The 16,609-nt window shown below is 40.7% G+C and overlaps 1 protein-coding gene across 27 annotated transcripts in view; it reads left to right on the top strand.

Annotated features, from left to right (window-relative positions):
* The window catches only part of LOC118086527 (lethal(3)malignant brain tumor-like protein 4), a 60,818-nt gene that overhangs the window by 25,006 nt on the left and 19,203 nt on the right, over positions 1-16,609 (top strand). For 14 of the 27 annotated variants that reach the window (XM_088672473.1, XM_088672463.1, XM_088672472.1 and 11 more), the window contains 10 exons: positions 56-203; positions 515-569; positions 1,834-1,922; positions 4,375-4,479; positions 5,073-5,208; positions 6,349-6,440; positions 8,048-8,199; positions 11,475-11,551; positions 13,032-13,117; positions 15,456-15,566. In XM_088672473.1, the coding sequence (XP_088528599.1) occupies positions 56-203; positions 515-569; positions 1,834-1,922; positions 4,375-4,479; positions 5,073-5,208; positions 6,349-6,440; positions 8,048-8,199; positions 11,475-11,551; positions 13,032-13,117; positions 15,456-15,566 (1,051 nt within the window). Of the gene's footprint in view, positions 1-52; positions 204-514; positions 570-1,833; positions 1,923-4,374; positions 4,480-5,072; positions 5,209-6,348; positions 6,441-8,047; positions 8,200-11,474; positions 11,552-13,031; positions 13,118-15,455; positions 15,567-16,609 lie in introns of all 27 variants that reach the window. The other 13 variants (XM_035118251.3, XM_088672467.1, XM_088672474.1 and 10 more) reach the window with 1 other exon arrangement.

The following is a 16,609-nucleotide window of genomic DNA, read 5'->3' as shown; positions in this document are numbered from 1 at the left end:
CATTGTAACTTCACATGGATACTTTGCACTTATTTTAGGTTTTGTCTTCTAGTAGAGTCTCTAAGGACACCCCAGCTGACTTTGGGAAACAGACAAGTAGCAGCCAGATTTATGAAACAGACAGACCTTCCAAGCGCTTACGAAAAAAGAGGAAGTTGCTTTTGGATTCTGAAGATGAGGAAGAAAATGCAGATGATGATGAGGTATTACAGGCTTAGTTGGAATCATAACCAAGCGACTACATTTGAGCCGGGCAGAGTGTGTGTGTGTGTGTGTGTGTGTGTGTGTGTGTGTGTGTGTGTGTGTGTGTGTATCATGGGGGGGATACACTATATGGCAGGTTATGCTGTCTTGTTTGTTTTTTGCATTTCTACCTTTTTTCCAAGGTACCCAAGGTGAGTTACAATTTAAAATACTAAAGCTTTTTATTTTTATAAAAGAATGAAAATGTCAACCATATGTATGAAAATCTCTGTGTATTTTCTTATCATTTTAAAAATATGTCTATTTCTAGGAAAAAAATAGATTGAATTTGAAAAACCGCAAGAATGCTAAACCAGTAAAGCAAGGTAAGTGGAAGACTTAATGCTGAAAAGCTGCTGTACTGTATAATTTTGCAGCCCAGAAGGCTGGGGCTGTAGAACCCATACTATATCTAGAATAGTAAAATTAAGGGTTACGAGTAACAGTATATCAACTTGCTCAGCTGGCCCCAAAGCATGTGGATCGTTCATTCTGCCGTCATCAAACTAGAGTCCCTCCTATAAACAGCAAGCTGAATATGAATATGGTATCTGACGAAGTGTGCATGCACACGAAAGCTCATACCAAAATAAAAACTTAGTTGGTCTTTAAGGTGCTACTGAAGGAATTTTTTAATTTTGTTTCGACTCAGACCAACACGGCTACCTACCTGTAACTATGATAAATCCTGTTAAAATAAACACTGGAAGATAAAATTGAAATGGAACTGATAATGATTTATGGGTTCTTAAGGATCATCTTAAATTAAATTACATCCTCAAATATTGTTCATCTTTTGCATTAATTTGTTGAACGCTTTTACTAAAGTCAGAGCTGGAGACATTTACAGCACACTGAATTAAGTGGAACTTGGTAAATATGTACAGTATAAGATTGCAGCCTGTTCATATTCCTCATGATCTGTTGGCTGGCCATTTAATTTATTTTAGATTTGCTTTATTGCTGCTAATGGTTCCTCATCTTTTCCTGTACACAATATATGTTGAAGGACTATGGGAATTTGTTGTTTTGTACTGGGCAGTAAGGGTATGTTTGACCAGTGCACCATTTACAGCTATCTAGAAACAAGAAAACCATATTTAAATAGCATTAAAAGTCTGCCTCAGATATTAAGAAAACATTTTGAAATTCATGAGCAGACGTTACAAAAACACACCATTTCTGAGTCCCCCCCCCGTTTCATTTAAAATTATTATATATGGTTAATTTCTTTCTCTTGCTGTGTTTTTGTATAAATAACTGTAAATGCGTAATTAATTGTACAGTATATGGTATGTTTGTAATTTTTAAAAAAGCAACACCAGAAACCAGATCCTTTCTGTAATTAGTTTTATTCATTTTTTAAATAGTAGATAGTTTTGCTTATTTTAGTTCCCTAATATATATTCTAGTAAGGGGAAGTTGATAGCATTAGAATTGTTGGACTGTTCTTGAAACCTGCTATCCATGTAGAAGAAATGGCTTACCTTTGTATATCCAATGTGGCAAATATAAGCACACGTGTGTGGCTCTCTGCTTCAGTGCTTTGCCCTGCAGAAATAATTTCCCTCTTGTTCTGTCTTTGCTCAGTTACTCCTGGAAAGAAGCATGTGTGGAACTGGCTGTCATACTTAGAAGAAGAAAAAATGGCACCTGCTCCACTGAAACTCTTCAAAGAGGTTGACAGCTCTTGGATAATTTATTTATTTTGTTCATGTGAATATTTAATGACTTTGTGCATTTGGTTACTAGAATGGGGGGGGCAGGGCTGGTCTTGTTTTGGCATGGCCTGTGGTGCGTACAGGAGAAATAGAGTTTTCACTTTGCCAAACCAGCCTACAGTTCTTGCATACAAAAAGAGTTCTCCTACAGGGAGGAACCAGACAGGGTTGACTTCCTTTATTTTGTGCTGCTGCAGCTAGATTTACTGATGGTGTTGTGTTGACTGGCTGGCTGGCTGGCTCGGTGGGTAGTTCCATCCATAGCTGTCAAGTTCTCCCTTTTTTAAAGGGAAATTCCCTCATGCTGAACAGGCTTCCTTGCGTGAAAAGGGAAAACTTGATAGCTATGGTTCCATCTTGTCTGAAGGGTGCTTCGTGATGCTTTCCCAATAATATCCTAAAAGTTAACAAAGCACTGAGAAGCATTCTGCACAAAAATGTACCTCCAAAGCTGCCTTTTGGGTCAATATGCAAGTTTGCTTGTTAAAAGGGAAAATGTGTAATCAAGCCCCACTTCTGTTTTGGTCTTAGGAATAATGCAGACGAACTCCCTTGCTCCTTTCATTGTTTCCTCTGTGTAGTCAAGAATAGTTTGCCCATTTGGATAGGAAAGAGCTGTCACTACAGAGTGACCAGAGCTGTTGCAACAAGGTGCTGCTCCCCAAAACAGCTTGCTAATGAGATAGGTGGCACTGGGGTTTCTCATTGTGAGGGAGTAGTAGACAAGAAAAGGGGAGAGCAAGTGCTGCAAGACAAAGGCCAACTGCCTTGGATGCTTTTGGTGAGATTCTTGCATTGCTAGGGGTTGGACTAGATAACCCTTAGGTCCCTTCTTACACTATGATTCTAAGAAATCTTCAATTACTGCCTGTTCTGGATGCCAGAGAAATGAACCAATATGGACAGAGGAGGGTTTTATTTGTACATGTTCCCTTGTTGAAATGGGAATATGTAAATCACTCACTAAAGGTAAAGGGACCCCTGACCATTAGGTCCAGTCGTGACCGACTCTGGGGTTGCGCGCTCATCTCGCATTATTGGCCGAGGGAGCCGGCGTATAGCTTCCAGGTCATGCGGCCAGCATGACAAAGCCGCTTCTGGCAAACCAGAGCAGCACACGGAAACATCGTTTACCTTCCCGCTGTAGCGGTACCTATTTATCTACTTGCACTTTGACGTGCTTTCGAACTGCTAGGTTGGCAGGAGCTGGGACCAAGCAACGGGAGCTCACCCTATCGCGGGGATTCGAACCACCGACCTTCTGATCGGCAAGCCCTAGCCGCTGTGGTTTAACCCACAGCGCCACCCACGTCCCTAAAATCACTTACCAGAGAAAGTTTAATAGTTGTATTTTTTAAAGTTTGCACTCAACCCGTTTTAATTTGTGCCTTAAGTATGTGAAATTGCTCAGCACTAGGATCATATCGTAGCCAGCGACTGTGCGAAGCTAGCTTTAGCTTTGCTCATTAGCATAGTGCTTATATTAATTGGATCCTTGACTTTTAGCACTTTGTAGATCATCTTATTAAAAAATAATCATTACAAGTGAGGGTACAAGTAGCAACCAATTGGCATGTCTAAAAATATGCAAGAAGCCAACCCCTATAGATTGTGAATATAGCACGCATCCTGTCTGATACTGAATTCCCTCAATTTCCATTGAAATGAAGAAAATAGCACCTTGTAACACTGGGGAAATGTTCAGTCATCCATTTTTTTTCCAGCAGCACCTTTCAGCTTTGATCAGTTATGTCTATAAAGACCAACTTCTTGGTGGAAGTATGCATTGGTTATAAAAGGTTGTTTCAGGTTACAGCACCAGAATTCCTTTTAATTACCTACCTGTTCTTAGCCATGGTTTGAGAGTTATGACTCTTTATGTAAAAGCTTGAAACTTTGTTCTTGGTTAGATGCTTACAAAAGTCAGAAAAAGCTACTCAGTTCAGGTATCACACAATTCAGATGTCAAACCAAGTCAGTTTTGTGCTCACAATAGTTTAGAACTAAACCAATGGATTGAGTTTCCAAATGTTTAACAGTCAAATCATGGTGTGCATCAGGGTGGGGAACCTTATTGACTGCATGGGCTGCCAAAAAGTTAGCATTGCAGCTCTGTCCCACTGGGCAAGCCATTTCTGATGAATCACAGTCTTCAAATCAATATATTTGTGAATATAAGTTTGATATAGATGCCATTCACCTTCCATCTCTCAATGTAAAACAGGTACAGAGTTAGCTATCTCTGAAGTTACCTCCATTAGAGAAAACTGATTACACTAAATAACTAGAGTTCATGATCTGAACTCTAGTTCATTTACTTCTTATTTCCCCCATAGAGTATTAACACTGCAACAAGAAAGTCTTCGTTAAAGTGTAAAATAATGTTTTCCCTCCATTATTCCCACTGCAGTCTCAGTCCTTTCCACAAAACAAAAATGGATTTAAAGTTGGAATGAAACTAGAGGGCCTAGATCCTGAACACCCATCCTTATTTTGTGTTCTTTCTGTTGCCGAGGTATTTGCCTTTCTTTGTATTGAAATCAACAGTATTAATTTATTTTCTGAATAATAAGGGGGTGGGGGGAATAGACAGAGGGAAGGTCTCTAAGGCATGCCCTGGATCAGTGAGTTAAAACAATGTCTAAAGATAATGCTTCACATTCTATTTAATTAAAAATATCTTCTGTCTAGAATTTGTTATTTTAAATTAAACAACTTTAATAGTTTTAAAGACAGAAACAGATCCTGCTACTCAAAGTGTATTTTCAGGTAAACAAGACAATCTTTAATGTGTGTGTGTGTTTTCTTGGGTGTTTACTTGAATTACCGTATTTTTTCGTCTATAAGACACCCCCATGTATAAGACACCCCCTATTTTCGGCAACAACTGATTGCCAGTCTGCCCTCGACACTATCCATGTATAAAATGCCCCCTAATTTTTGACATTATTTTTTAGGAAAAAGATTATAAGGAATTATAAGGAAATAGAATCAATCCAGAGTTAAGTTTTTTTATTAAAAAAAACCCAAACCCAAACAAACAAAAAACAACCCTAGGGTTCATTTGACTCGTGAAAGGGATAACTTTGAGTTGCTTCATGCTTACAGGTGCAAGGGTACAGAGTGAGATTGCATTTCGATGGTTATTCTGAGTGTTATGACATCTGGGTTAATGCAGATTCTCCAGAAATCCACCCTGTTGGATGGTGTGAAAAAACAGGTCACAAACTGCTTCCTCCTAAAGGTACATGAACTTATTTTTTTGTTCAAATAAGTGCATTTGGATGTAATACTAAGCCACATTTTAGCATCTTGGGAACACCCATGGATGAGCTTCAAGCTTTTATGCTCTCATCTCATGGGTATTTGAAGAGAAAGTTAAAGGCACCCAGTTCTTGATTTCAGTTTGTTGTAACATCCACACTTGGAACTCTGCTTAGTTTAAAGTTAACGTAGGTTTGCTGAATCAATGCTAGGTTGTTTAATTTATTATAGTGTGCCATTTCATATAAATTGTAGTTAGTTCAAACATGGAAGTGGATGCTTCCAGTCTTCTTGCCAGAGGAGGAGGAAGTGAGGAGGGAGCTTGCAAACTCATGGCTCACCTGTGCTCATTCTGATAGCATTAAAGTTAACATTGTTAAAAATGGGAAGAAGTAATTGAAATCTAAACCATAAGTAGCCACTTCACAAAGTAGAAATGGGTACATATTAAATATAACATTTGCACCTACCTTTACTTGCTTGCCTTTACTCGCTTGAGTAAAGGCTATTAATATTTGTAAATAGCTTGTCAGGAAGGCAGTACTTAAGTGCAATAAATAATAAAATGAATAAATAATAATAATATGTGAGATGTTGAGACACTGTTTGTCCACCCTGTGTACAGCATGGAAATAAGCTGCTGAAGCAGTGTATTGTTTGCAGTGGATCATGTGATAAACCTTACAAGACAGAAATCTTACAGGACAGAAGAGAGTGCATTCGCTTTTGCTGTAGTTTATGAAGCAGTTTTCTTATAAGAGAAAAGACAAACCTTTTTTGATGGAGCCAAGCAATGGAAAACGTAAAATAATGAGAACTTCTTTCAGTAATGTGCAATGTAGCAAATGCATTAGCTAACCCCCCCCCCATTAATGTGTTTCCTAGAGACTTCTGAACTTTCAGATTAATGATTAACAACTGCAATAATGTATTTAAAAGACAGAAGAAAGTGAGAGATATGTTAACTGAAGCCTGCAACTCCTGCCTATTTCAAAGGGGCAGCTATTATGCAAAGTTCACATTCTTCCCACATCATTTCTATTTCTGAAAAACCAATCTGAATGTAACAGCAGCCACTGTATAAAACAATACTTTTATCTCCCTCCCACCCTCTCTCTAGGTTACAAGGAAGGGGAATTTAATTGGACATCATATTTGAAGAACTGCAAAGCTCAAGCTGCCCCCAAAGCTCTTTTCAGAGCCCTGAGCACAGTAAGAGGCAGTACTGATGTTTTAGTCTTTTAAATTCCAGCCATTTCTAAAGCTTCAACCAGGATATTATTGTGCCTTTTTCAAATGCTAGGAACAGAGGCTGAATCCCTAAGAAACAGGGAAATATCAGATGTCAAATAGGAAACCTATTTAATTTCTCACATTACATTTAGTAAACAGAGTTTATTGTCTGGCTTTTTATTTATGTGCACATGGCAGACAACTATCCAAGCAAAGAAACAATTCTATCATCTGACTACTTACCAGGTGATTTGGCACAGACTAGATTGTATTTTGTCGTAAAATCATTTCTCTGGAATTGGCTACATTTTACCAGAATACCAGAACTTGCTCAGTCCTTGACTGGAAAATATTTGTTATACGTGTACCTACATCAAACACATTTCTGCTCATTTGAAATAGCATTTTTAAAATAGTTTTAGTTTGCTTCCCGTTCCACTCTGTCAAGTATCTTTGCTTGTACATTTGCATAGCACCTTGTCCAATCTGTAGCCTGGCAATGGTTGTCAAATTGTGTTGATTTCAATGAATGAGAAGGCCCTTTTGTATCTCTTCCAAGCAGAGTAGCCTTGTGGAGAAAGTCAGATCTGATCCAGCTTTTCTTTGAATACAAGAGTCACTTCCCAGCAGCATTTTACATAGACTCATATAATTGTAGGGTTGGAAGGGATCCAAAGGGTCATCTAATCCAACCCCCTGCAATGCAGGAATCACAGCCAAAGAATCCCTGACAGATGGCCATTCAAGCTCTGTTTTAAAGCCTCCACTGGAGAGTCCACAACCTTCCGAAGTTGTCTGTTCCACTGTCAAAGAGCAAGCAACCCATTTTTCAGCCAAGAATTGCTGCCAGGAAGCAATAACTGTATTTGTGGATAAACTAGCCCAGACATTACTTCTTTCCCATGATTGTGTCTGCAGGGCCACTCTATATGGAAACGTTTCATATATTTGAACAAGGTCAGGGTCCTTAGGTTTCAGTCTGAGTGATCCCCCTCTATTTATGGGGAACATCTGCTGTGTTTCAGAGGATTTGTCCAGTAATGTGCCAGAACTTGCTGTTACCATAGTAGAATTGTCATAGGATTCAGCCTCTAGCACTGAATTTTGATCCAAGTGGAAAATAGCATTTGCATTCTGCTGTCTTGATGTCATAGTGGATTATATAGTTTAGAGGAGGGAGAAGAGGTTTGGATCTAAAGGTTCTCCTCCTCTGGATGAAGGAATCCTTCTATTGGAGAAAGGGAAAATTCGGAATGCAACCCATTACCACACATGTGTTGCCAAGTTTGGTCTTTTATATGTCCAGTTAGAACAAACTCAGGAACCATGCCTGGGAAGGATTTCTACCTGACACCTCTTTAGATGGATAAATTTATTCAGATGCTAGATTAACCTGCTAGTTTGATCTGGGATAGTCGGTTTTTTGATGAGACTTTCCCATATCTAACAAATTCTGGTCTTTAATCTCCACTTGAAGGTGAGATCTTTTTTTTTTTTAACTTTATTGCATTCATTATACTAATGAAGCTGTGATTTCAATAATCTAGCTAAATGCAATGTTTTCTCAATTTCCTCCTGTTCCATAGCCAGTCACACCTTCTGGTTTTCGAGTGGGAATGAAGTTGGAGGCCGTAGACAAAAAGAATCCTTCCTTAATGTGTGTAGCAACCATTGCAGACATGTTGGATAATCGGCTGCTAGTTCATTTTGACAACTGGGGTGAAAGTTATGACTACTGGTAAGTAAAGAAATATCTCCTCTGTTCACGCAACTAGGATATCGCTTGGCATTGTCTAGATCAGGGGTCCCCAAACTACGGCCCCCGGGCCGGATGCGGCCCAATTGGCCTCCCAATCCGGCCCGCGACGACCCCCGCTGCCCGCTGCCGCCGCCTGCTCTTACGCGGCGACGATCTTCAAAATCGGCAAAAAATTGCCGAAAATCCTTTGTGCGCATGCGTATGGGCCTCTCCCGACCCAGAAGAGGTCATTTCCGATGCACTTCCGGGTCGGGGGAGGCCCATACGCATGCGCACAAGCGATTTTTTCCCCGACCATGTGCGTGTGCGCATGCACACGGGCGCGCACTCCCCCGCCCTCCGGCCCGCTGCGCGCGCACTCCCCTGCCCTCCGGCCCGCCGCGCAGTCGGCGCGGCGGGCACCGGCCCGCTGCGGGGTAAGTCTGGGGACCCCTGGTCTAGATAGAGAATGAATTTGAGTTAGGATGAGGGGGGCGCTACTTCTTCATTCTGAGTCAGGCTCCAGTTCTGAATTTAGATCTTATTCACTTCCTGAATTTCTGAAGCTGTCCTAAGCACACTTAAATTTCATTTAGATGTGTGCAACTTTCCTCCAAGTGAATATGTTTGGGCCCAGTTGTTTGCTTGTGACATTGTCAAAACTTGTAGAACTGTGTACAGCTCACATCTCTTTGAAAATCTAGGGGGGGAATATTATTTTACTTGAAAACTTATGCGTGCTTACCATTTGTCATTATGATTTAATTAATTATTTTAGAGGTATGTGTATATAACTATGGATAGGTATGTTGTTGCAATTTTGAGTCACCCTGGGAGTCCTGTAAATGACCAAAACCCAGAATATATATGTAACTGAATAAAATAAATGTAGTCAACATTTAGGTTTTTTTAGCTAGGTCCTAGCTAGTAGAAAAGGATTATACAACCTGCCTTGGGATTTATTTACATCTGGAACTTTCTCTCTTTGTTTTGTAACACAGTTTTTATTCATTTTCATCTTTAAACTGTTTAACATGGTTGCATTGAGAAATATCTTTGTTAACATTAGAGCATATGACATGCAACAATTACATAAAATTAAAAATTAAGCAATAAAGGTGCCAGGAACTTCTGAAGGTGCTCTATACCCTCTAAAGGGCAGGCTGTCCTACAGTATTATAATCATTGGCTTTCCCCTTCCCATGCCTGATGATTTCTCCATGTAAATAGAATCCCATGCCACAGCTGTATTTAGCTCAGTTTCTCCCTGCCTTGTTTCTGACACCAGAAATACACCCAAATGGAGGAAAGAAGGTCATGGGAGACATTAGGAGGGGAGAATTGACAAGTATGTGAAAGGTTAAGCACTCTTTTCTCACATTCACCAATGCTTAACTACATATGTTCCTCATGCCCCTTCATTCACATTACTTTAGCAATTGTGGGTTGGGAATGTTCCAAGTTAGGAACTACACATAAAAGTTTAGGAGATTAGGGAATAGTTGACAGGAGAAAAGGATAGATTGCTTGTTCCATGCAGTGAACTGCTACCCACTGAAGGATATCCAATCTATTCTCATTTCTGAACCTTCTTTCTCATTGTACAAATTTTAAGTCTTTTGCAACCTTGATTACTAGAAGCATTGTTGTTGTTGTTTAGTCGTTTAGTCGTGTCCGACTCTTCGTGACCCCATGGACCATAGCACGCCAGGCACTCCTGTCTTCCACTGCCTCCCGCAGTTTGGTCAAACTCATGTTCGTAGCTTCGAGAACACTGTCCAACCATCTCGTCCTCTGTCGTCCCCTTCTCCTAGTGCCCTCCATCTTTCCCAACATCAAGGTCTTTTCCAAGGATTCTTCTCTTCTCATGAGGTGGCCAAAGTATTGGAGCCTCAGCTTCACGATCTGTCCTTCCAGTGAGCACCCTGGGCTGATTTCCTTAAGAATGGATAGGTTTGATCTTCTTGCAGTCCATGGGACTCTCAGCCTTCTTTATGGTCCAGCTCTCACTTCCATACATCACTACTGGGAAAACCATAGCTTTATGGAAGCATGCTTGGAGAAAAAGAAGAGTACTGAGAATACCAGCATATCAAATTATGCTGCATATCCCAGGTTCCTTTTTTAAAAAAGTACATCTTGACTTTCTTCCAAGTGGAACTCAAGGCAGGTTCTTAGCACAAGTGTAAATGCTTTGTAGATCAATGCAAATATATACAGTGGCCACTCACACAACAGTCACACCAAGAGAGAAGAGGAGGCAAAAAGAAAAGAAAAAGAATACAGGGGAAAGCTATTTAAAAAGGCTCGGAACAAAGTCTGAGAACCAAGCTGACCACCACAGACAGAGTCATTCTGGTTAGTTAGAGGGATGACTCCTCTCAATGGAAAGCAAGCATAGGGTCTGACTGATCCCTCCAGTAGGAGGCATCATCTTATTTTAGAAATGTCTTTCACCTGGATCTTAAAACAGAAATTCACATTTTCCCTGCCTTCCAAGCACTTGATACCTTCTTATGTCGGATAAGAAAAAACGCTTCACAGTAAGTTCCAGTGTTTTGGTCTTCTTGAAGGCATAGTTTTATGACTTTTAAAGCAAGTAGCTTGGATTACTGCAATGCGCTCTATGTGGGGCTACCTTTGAAGGTGACCCGGAAACTGCAACTAATCCAGAATGCGGCAGCTAGACTGGTGACTGGGAGCGGATGCCGGGACCACATAACACCAGTCCTGAGAGATCTACACTGGCTCCCAGTACGTTTCCGAGCACAATTCAAAGTGTTGGTGTTGACCTTAAAAGCCCTAAACGGCCTTGGTCCAGTATACCTGAAGGAGCGTCTCCACCCCCACCGTTCAGCCGGGTCACTGAGATCCAGCGCCGAGGGCCTTCTGGCAGTTCCCTCATTGTGAGAAGTGAGGTTACAGGGAACCAGACAGAGGGCCTTCTCGGTAGCAGCACCCGCCCTGTGGAATGCCCTTCCATCAGATGTCAAGGAAATAAGCAGTTATCCTAATTTTAAAAGACATCTGAAGGCAGCCCTGTTTAGGGAAGCTTTTAATATTTAATGCTATATTGTTTTAATATTCAATTGGGAGCTGCCCAGAGTGGCTGGGGAGACTCAGCCAGATGGGCGGGGTATAAATAATAAAATATTATTATTATTATTATTATTATTATTATTATTATTATTATGATCAGGTTCAGCAAAGAAACATCAGATTCATTCTTTCATGTACTGGCTGTGACTGGAACTAGTTCTCTTTGTTTGATCCAGGTGTGATGCTAGTAGCCCTTATATTCGACCTGTTGGTTACTGTCAAGAAACTGGAACTCCCCTTACAACACCAGCTGGTACGTTGAAAGTTCACAAGTCCCTGTTGCATTCTAAACATTTGCAAGATGTGATCTGCTCTATGTGGTTCAGATGTCTATGAGGTCTGTTCTGGTTTCTCCTCTCCAACTAATTTTGCTTGATTTGTAGAATGGGAGACACTCCCTGCCCCTCCCAAGAGGATGGTCATATCCTAATTCCATTATGATAAGGGTAACTGTATGCTGGTGCTGGGTCACAAAATAGGGTCTTTGTTGACAACATGATGTATTGATGCTGGCTTAACAGTAGGGGGTTTCCTAACAACTCTCAGCACCCTTGGCAGACTACAGTTCCCAGGAGATTTTTGTGGGAGGCCATGACTGTTTAAAGTGGTATGATATGGCTTTAGACATAATGTGCAGATGGAGCCCTAGACAGGAGTTGGGATGGGAAAGGAGAATTGAGAACAAAAAGGCCTTTCTTAAAAGCTCAAAGGATCTCCCCAGTGGGCTGGGGGATCTTGCTGGTGAGGACAGGTGTTATTACTGCTGACTGAGGTGGCTGAGAACTGTGTGTCACACACTGCTTCAGGGAGGAACAACTGTAGATTCGGGCCATTTGTCATGGATGCTTTAGTTTAGATGTATACATTGCAGCAGCCTTTGGCTATAAGCAATAAACTTGATACCGATACCGATTCCTGCATTGTGGGGGTTGGACTAGATGACCATCAGGACCCCTTCCAACTCTACTGTTCTATGATTCTATGAAGTTTGGAGGGCAGCTCATAATGTTCACTTAAATCACCGAGTCTATTTTTGGCCAATCTCCAAGGGTGTGGAATTTCAATTTATAAGTTTTAGAGGTAATAAAGGTGCTTTAAAAGCCACTTTACATACAGAAAATGCAGTAAAATTAACTTTAAAATGAAAATGAAGACTAATGTAGTTATCGTTATGATGTGGACCCATTTAGTGAATGTTCTGAGATTGCAAGACTTATGAATGCTGTACTAGTTTCTACGTACTGTATTATAGACTCAATACCAAAGTCTTTGAGCTGGTTTAGGCTTGCGCAATTATTCCTTCCCTCACATTTTCCCTAACTACCACTTTTGTGCCAAACCATACACTGGTAAACTCTGGTTTGTGCTTATCCTCCAGACCAGAATTAAAAACCAGGATAAAAGTTTGCAATGTTTTGGAGGGCAAGAACAAGCTATCATTTGTTCAGTTCAGATATGATGACAAGCTATGATTTTCCATGAAAGGGAAGGTATTGCAGTACACATATGAAGGAGAAAGCAGCTCGTACACCAATCCATGAAGTAGCATAGATGTAAAACAAGCCTAGGCACATAACCTGAAGTGGAAGCTTATACTATACAAACATTTTAAAAAGTGATTTAATTTCTGATTTCAGTTCCCTTGCATAACAATGTATTGTTTGGTTAATGTACACTTCCTATCACTTACCTTTGTAGTTAAAGACTGATAATATTCCTAAACCTCTCTGCAGAATACAAGGATTTCAAAAGCTTCTCATGGGAGAAATACTTGGAGGAAACTGGTTCTCAGGCAGCCCCAGCAAGAGCTTTTAAACTGGTTGGTCAACATCTTTTCTAGTTTTATATTGGTGAATCACAACATTAAAAGCTATGGTTTTACTTTTGTACAGTTCTTAGTTATAGGTGGATGATTAGGATGATGATGGTTACTGCTGCTGCTATTTCATTATAATTATTTATGGAATGTTGGGTGCAAGGCAAATTAGAAATCATGATCTAGATGAACTACCGGTAAGTGGGTTACATGAAATGCTTTAAGGTAGCAGTATTATTATTTTTTTAAGCTGGTAAATGGCACTGGCTTTTTGAATTTTAAGAACATAAGAAGAGCCTGCTGGATCAGACCACTGGCCCATCTAGTCCAACATCCTGTTTTCACAGTGACAAATCAGGTGCCTGTGGGAAGCATGTGTGCAACAGCATTCTGCCTACCTGTGATTCCCAGTAACTGGTATTCAGGGGCATACTGCCTCTTGATAGTGGAGGTAGACCAGGGCCGTCATGGCTAGTAGCTCTTGATAGCCCCAACCCCCCATGAATTTGTCTGATCATCATTTAAAGTCAATCAAGTTGGTGGCCATCATTGCCTTCTGTGGGAGCAAGTTCCATAGTTTTAGCTTCAGTAAACCCACAACATAATGGGGGTTAGGTTCTGGGGATAGAGCCTAAAAACCAAACTGCATACAGTGGTACTTCCGTTTACGAACTTAATCCGTTCCGGAAGTTCGTTCTTAAACCAAAACCGTTCTTAAACCGAGACACGCTTTTCCTAATGAGGCCTCCTGCTGCCAGTGCCCTTCCACCGTTCGGATTCCATTCTTAGACTGAGGTAAAGTTCTCAAACCAAGACACTATTTCCGGTTTTGCGGAGTTTGTAAACCAAATCGTTCTTAAACTGGACTGTTCTTAAACCGAGGTACCACTGTATAGTCAAAAAAACATTGGGTGCAGTGGTGGGTGGAATTACCAAAGTTTCTTTCCCCAGACAGCCACCCTCTTTTTATTTATTTTTAAAATTGCCAAGCACATACAGCTGAGTACACACAAGTTAAATGCACAAAAGTTGTGAATGTACTGTATATGCAGTGCGAAGAAGTATTTTTCCTTTAGTCATATTGGTACTGAAACAAGATAACAAAGACATATCTCGGCAGCTAAGCAAAAATTTTAACATGGATCAGTTAGACCTAGACTAATCTAGGCCTTCCAGACTAGAATTTGTACTCAGAATTGGGTTAACTTATTCTATATACAGCTACTTGGTAAGCTAAGTGAAGATATGTTGGATTGTGATTTTAATTCTAGTTACAGACCCAGAGGTTGAGGGTGTTGATTACTTGGTTTGCAGTCAAAAGGAATGCTGCTGGAAACATGCTTGTGCCTCTTTCGCATATAACAATAAACCATTGTTGTTGTTGTTGTTGTTGTTGTTGTTGTTGTTTAGTCGTGTCTGACTCTTTGTGACCCCATGGACCAGAGCACGCCAGGCACTCCTGTCTTCCACTGCCTCCCGCAGTTTGGTCAGACTCATGTTGGTAGCTTCGAGAACATTCTCCAACCATCTCGTCCTCTGTTGTCACCTTCTTCTTCTGCCCTCAATCTTTCCCAACATCAGGGTCTTTTCCACGGAGTCTTCTCTTCTCATGAGGTGGCCAAAGTATTGGAGCCTCAGCTTCAGGATCTATTTATAACATTAAACCATAGCTTAGCATTATGGGAACAAGTCAGCTTGAGCTCAACTCTCTTTCATCTCCTCCCCTAGTATGTGCCAGAGGACATTCACTTTCTAACCTAAACTAATGTCATGACACCTGAACCATGCCAAACTATTTAGTTTCAACTGTGGTCTATTGAAAAAAGCCATTTGCCATAAACCATAGTTCGAACTACAGTGGTACCTCGACATCCGAACGACTCGACTTACGAAGGTTTCGACTTCCGAAGTCGACAAACCCGGAAGTCTTTTTGCTGTGCGTGCGCTCTGCGCCTGTGCAGAAGTGGCGCGCTCGGTTGGCGCATGTGCAGAAGCGCAAAAATCACACTTTGCGCATGCGCGAAACAGGCGCTTCAACAACTGAAGACTTCGACTTCCAAAGAGTGGTGCGGAATGGATCGCCTTCGTAAGTCGAGGTACCACTGTAACTACAAGTTAGTTCAGATGTAAGAAATTGTGGTTAGTTAAAGCAGAAAGCAACTTATTCCTGTGACACTCTGGCATGCACCGAGGAAACTGCTGATGGTGCTGCCCAAGCAATCTTACTTTTTTAATGCTAGGCTGTGGTTTATCATTATGTCCAGACTGCACCTTTAAATTATATATGGCTCACCTTACTCTCAGTAATGCTTGACTGCATTTGTAATGTGTTCCTTTACAGCGCCCAGCTCATGGATTCCAGCCTAACATGAAACTAGAAGCTGTAGACAAGAGAAATCCCATGTTAATTAGAGTGGCAACCATAATTGAAAAAGATGACCATCGTGTCAAGGTATGTGCATTCAAATAAGCCATGGTGCTACTCTAAGATTATGAAAAGAACATTACATTTGAGCTTTCAAGAAAGCAAGCATCTTCAGCAGTAATATGACAGCTTGATCTTAGTCCCCCCATGAATTGCAATGCTCCTGCTCACTATTGCTGGATGCTATTGTAATGCCACTTATTCTGGAATGACATTTCTGAATTGATTTTTCTTCCCCTTGAGCTATTCTCTGTATGAATCTAACATAAATTTGCCATGTTAGAGCTCTCATACCTTCAGGGTGACTTGCAATACGAACCTCAACATCAGGTTAACCTCATTTTTTTTTAAAAAAATGCTGAACGCCTCCACTCTCCATCCTGTAATGAGTACATAAACACATCAACTTTGCATTCAACTCATTGTATAAAATGGAGGTTCAGATGCAAAGATTGAAAATCCCCCTCAGTTCACAGAATAGGTAAAGCCTCAGCAGATTTTTCTCAAGTGCTCCTTAGTGGGCTCCTTCAGTTTTTATTTCTCAGAATTGGATTTAGGCTATAAGAGCCCTCTTGCAAGCAATGATGCTTATAGACCAACGTTCTGCCTCTGAAAGTTCCTAATTCAAGATGCTCTAGAGGAAGCATATAAGAGACTAAGAAACTAAGAGTCTCCAGTTGAGCACCTACTGTGGTTTTATTAATAACTATTGTTATACCTCTTGACTATACATTTGTAGTTTTCCATTGTTGGATATCCACAGTAATTCTATTCTGTGTATCTGTCAATAAGGTTCTTCTAGTTTTAATGCTGTAGATTTTGTGTTATGGGTAAACAGTCATTAGAAGTCAAAAGTGATGCCATAAAATGATATCGGAACCAACAACTTAGATTTACTGGGAAGTTAGCTTTACCCAGAATATTATTTTTAACCCAGGAAACTTAGCTGTATTGGGCAGTTTGGGTGGTTCCCCTCCTACTTGACTGACTGGCTCCAGAAGGCAGTTCTTGGGGAGCATTGTTTGACTCCATGAGTTTTCCAGTATGGAGTCCTACAGGGGTCAGTCCCA

Source organism: Zootoca vivipara, chromosome 6, assembly GCF_965207765.1.
Source record: "Zootoca vivipara chromosome 6, rZooViv2.hap1.1, whole genome shotgun sequence".
Lineage (NCBI taxonomy): Eukaryota > Metazoa > Chordata > Lepidosauria > Squamata > Lacertidae > Zootoca > Zootoca vivipara.
This window is presented reverse-complemented; position numbering and strand designations above follow the sequence as displayed.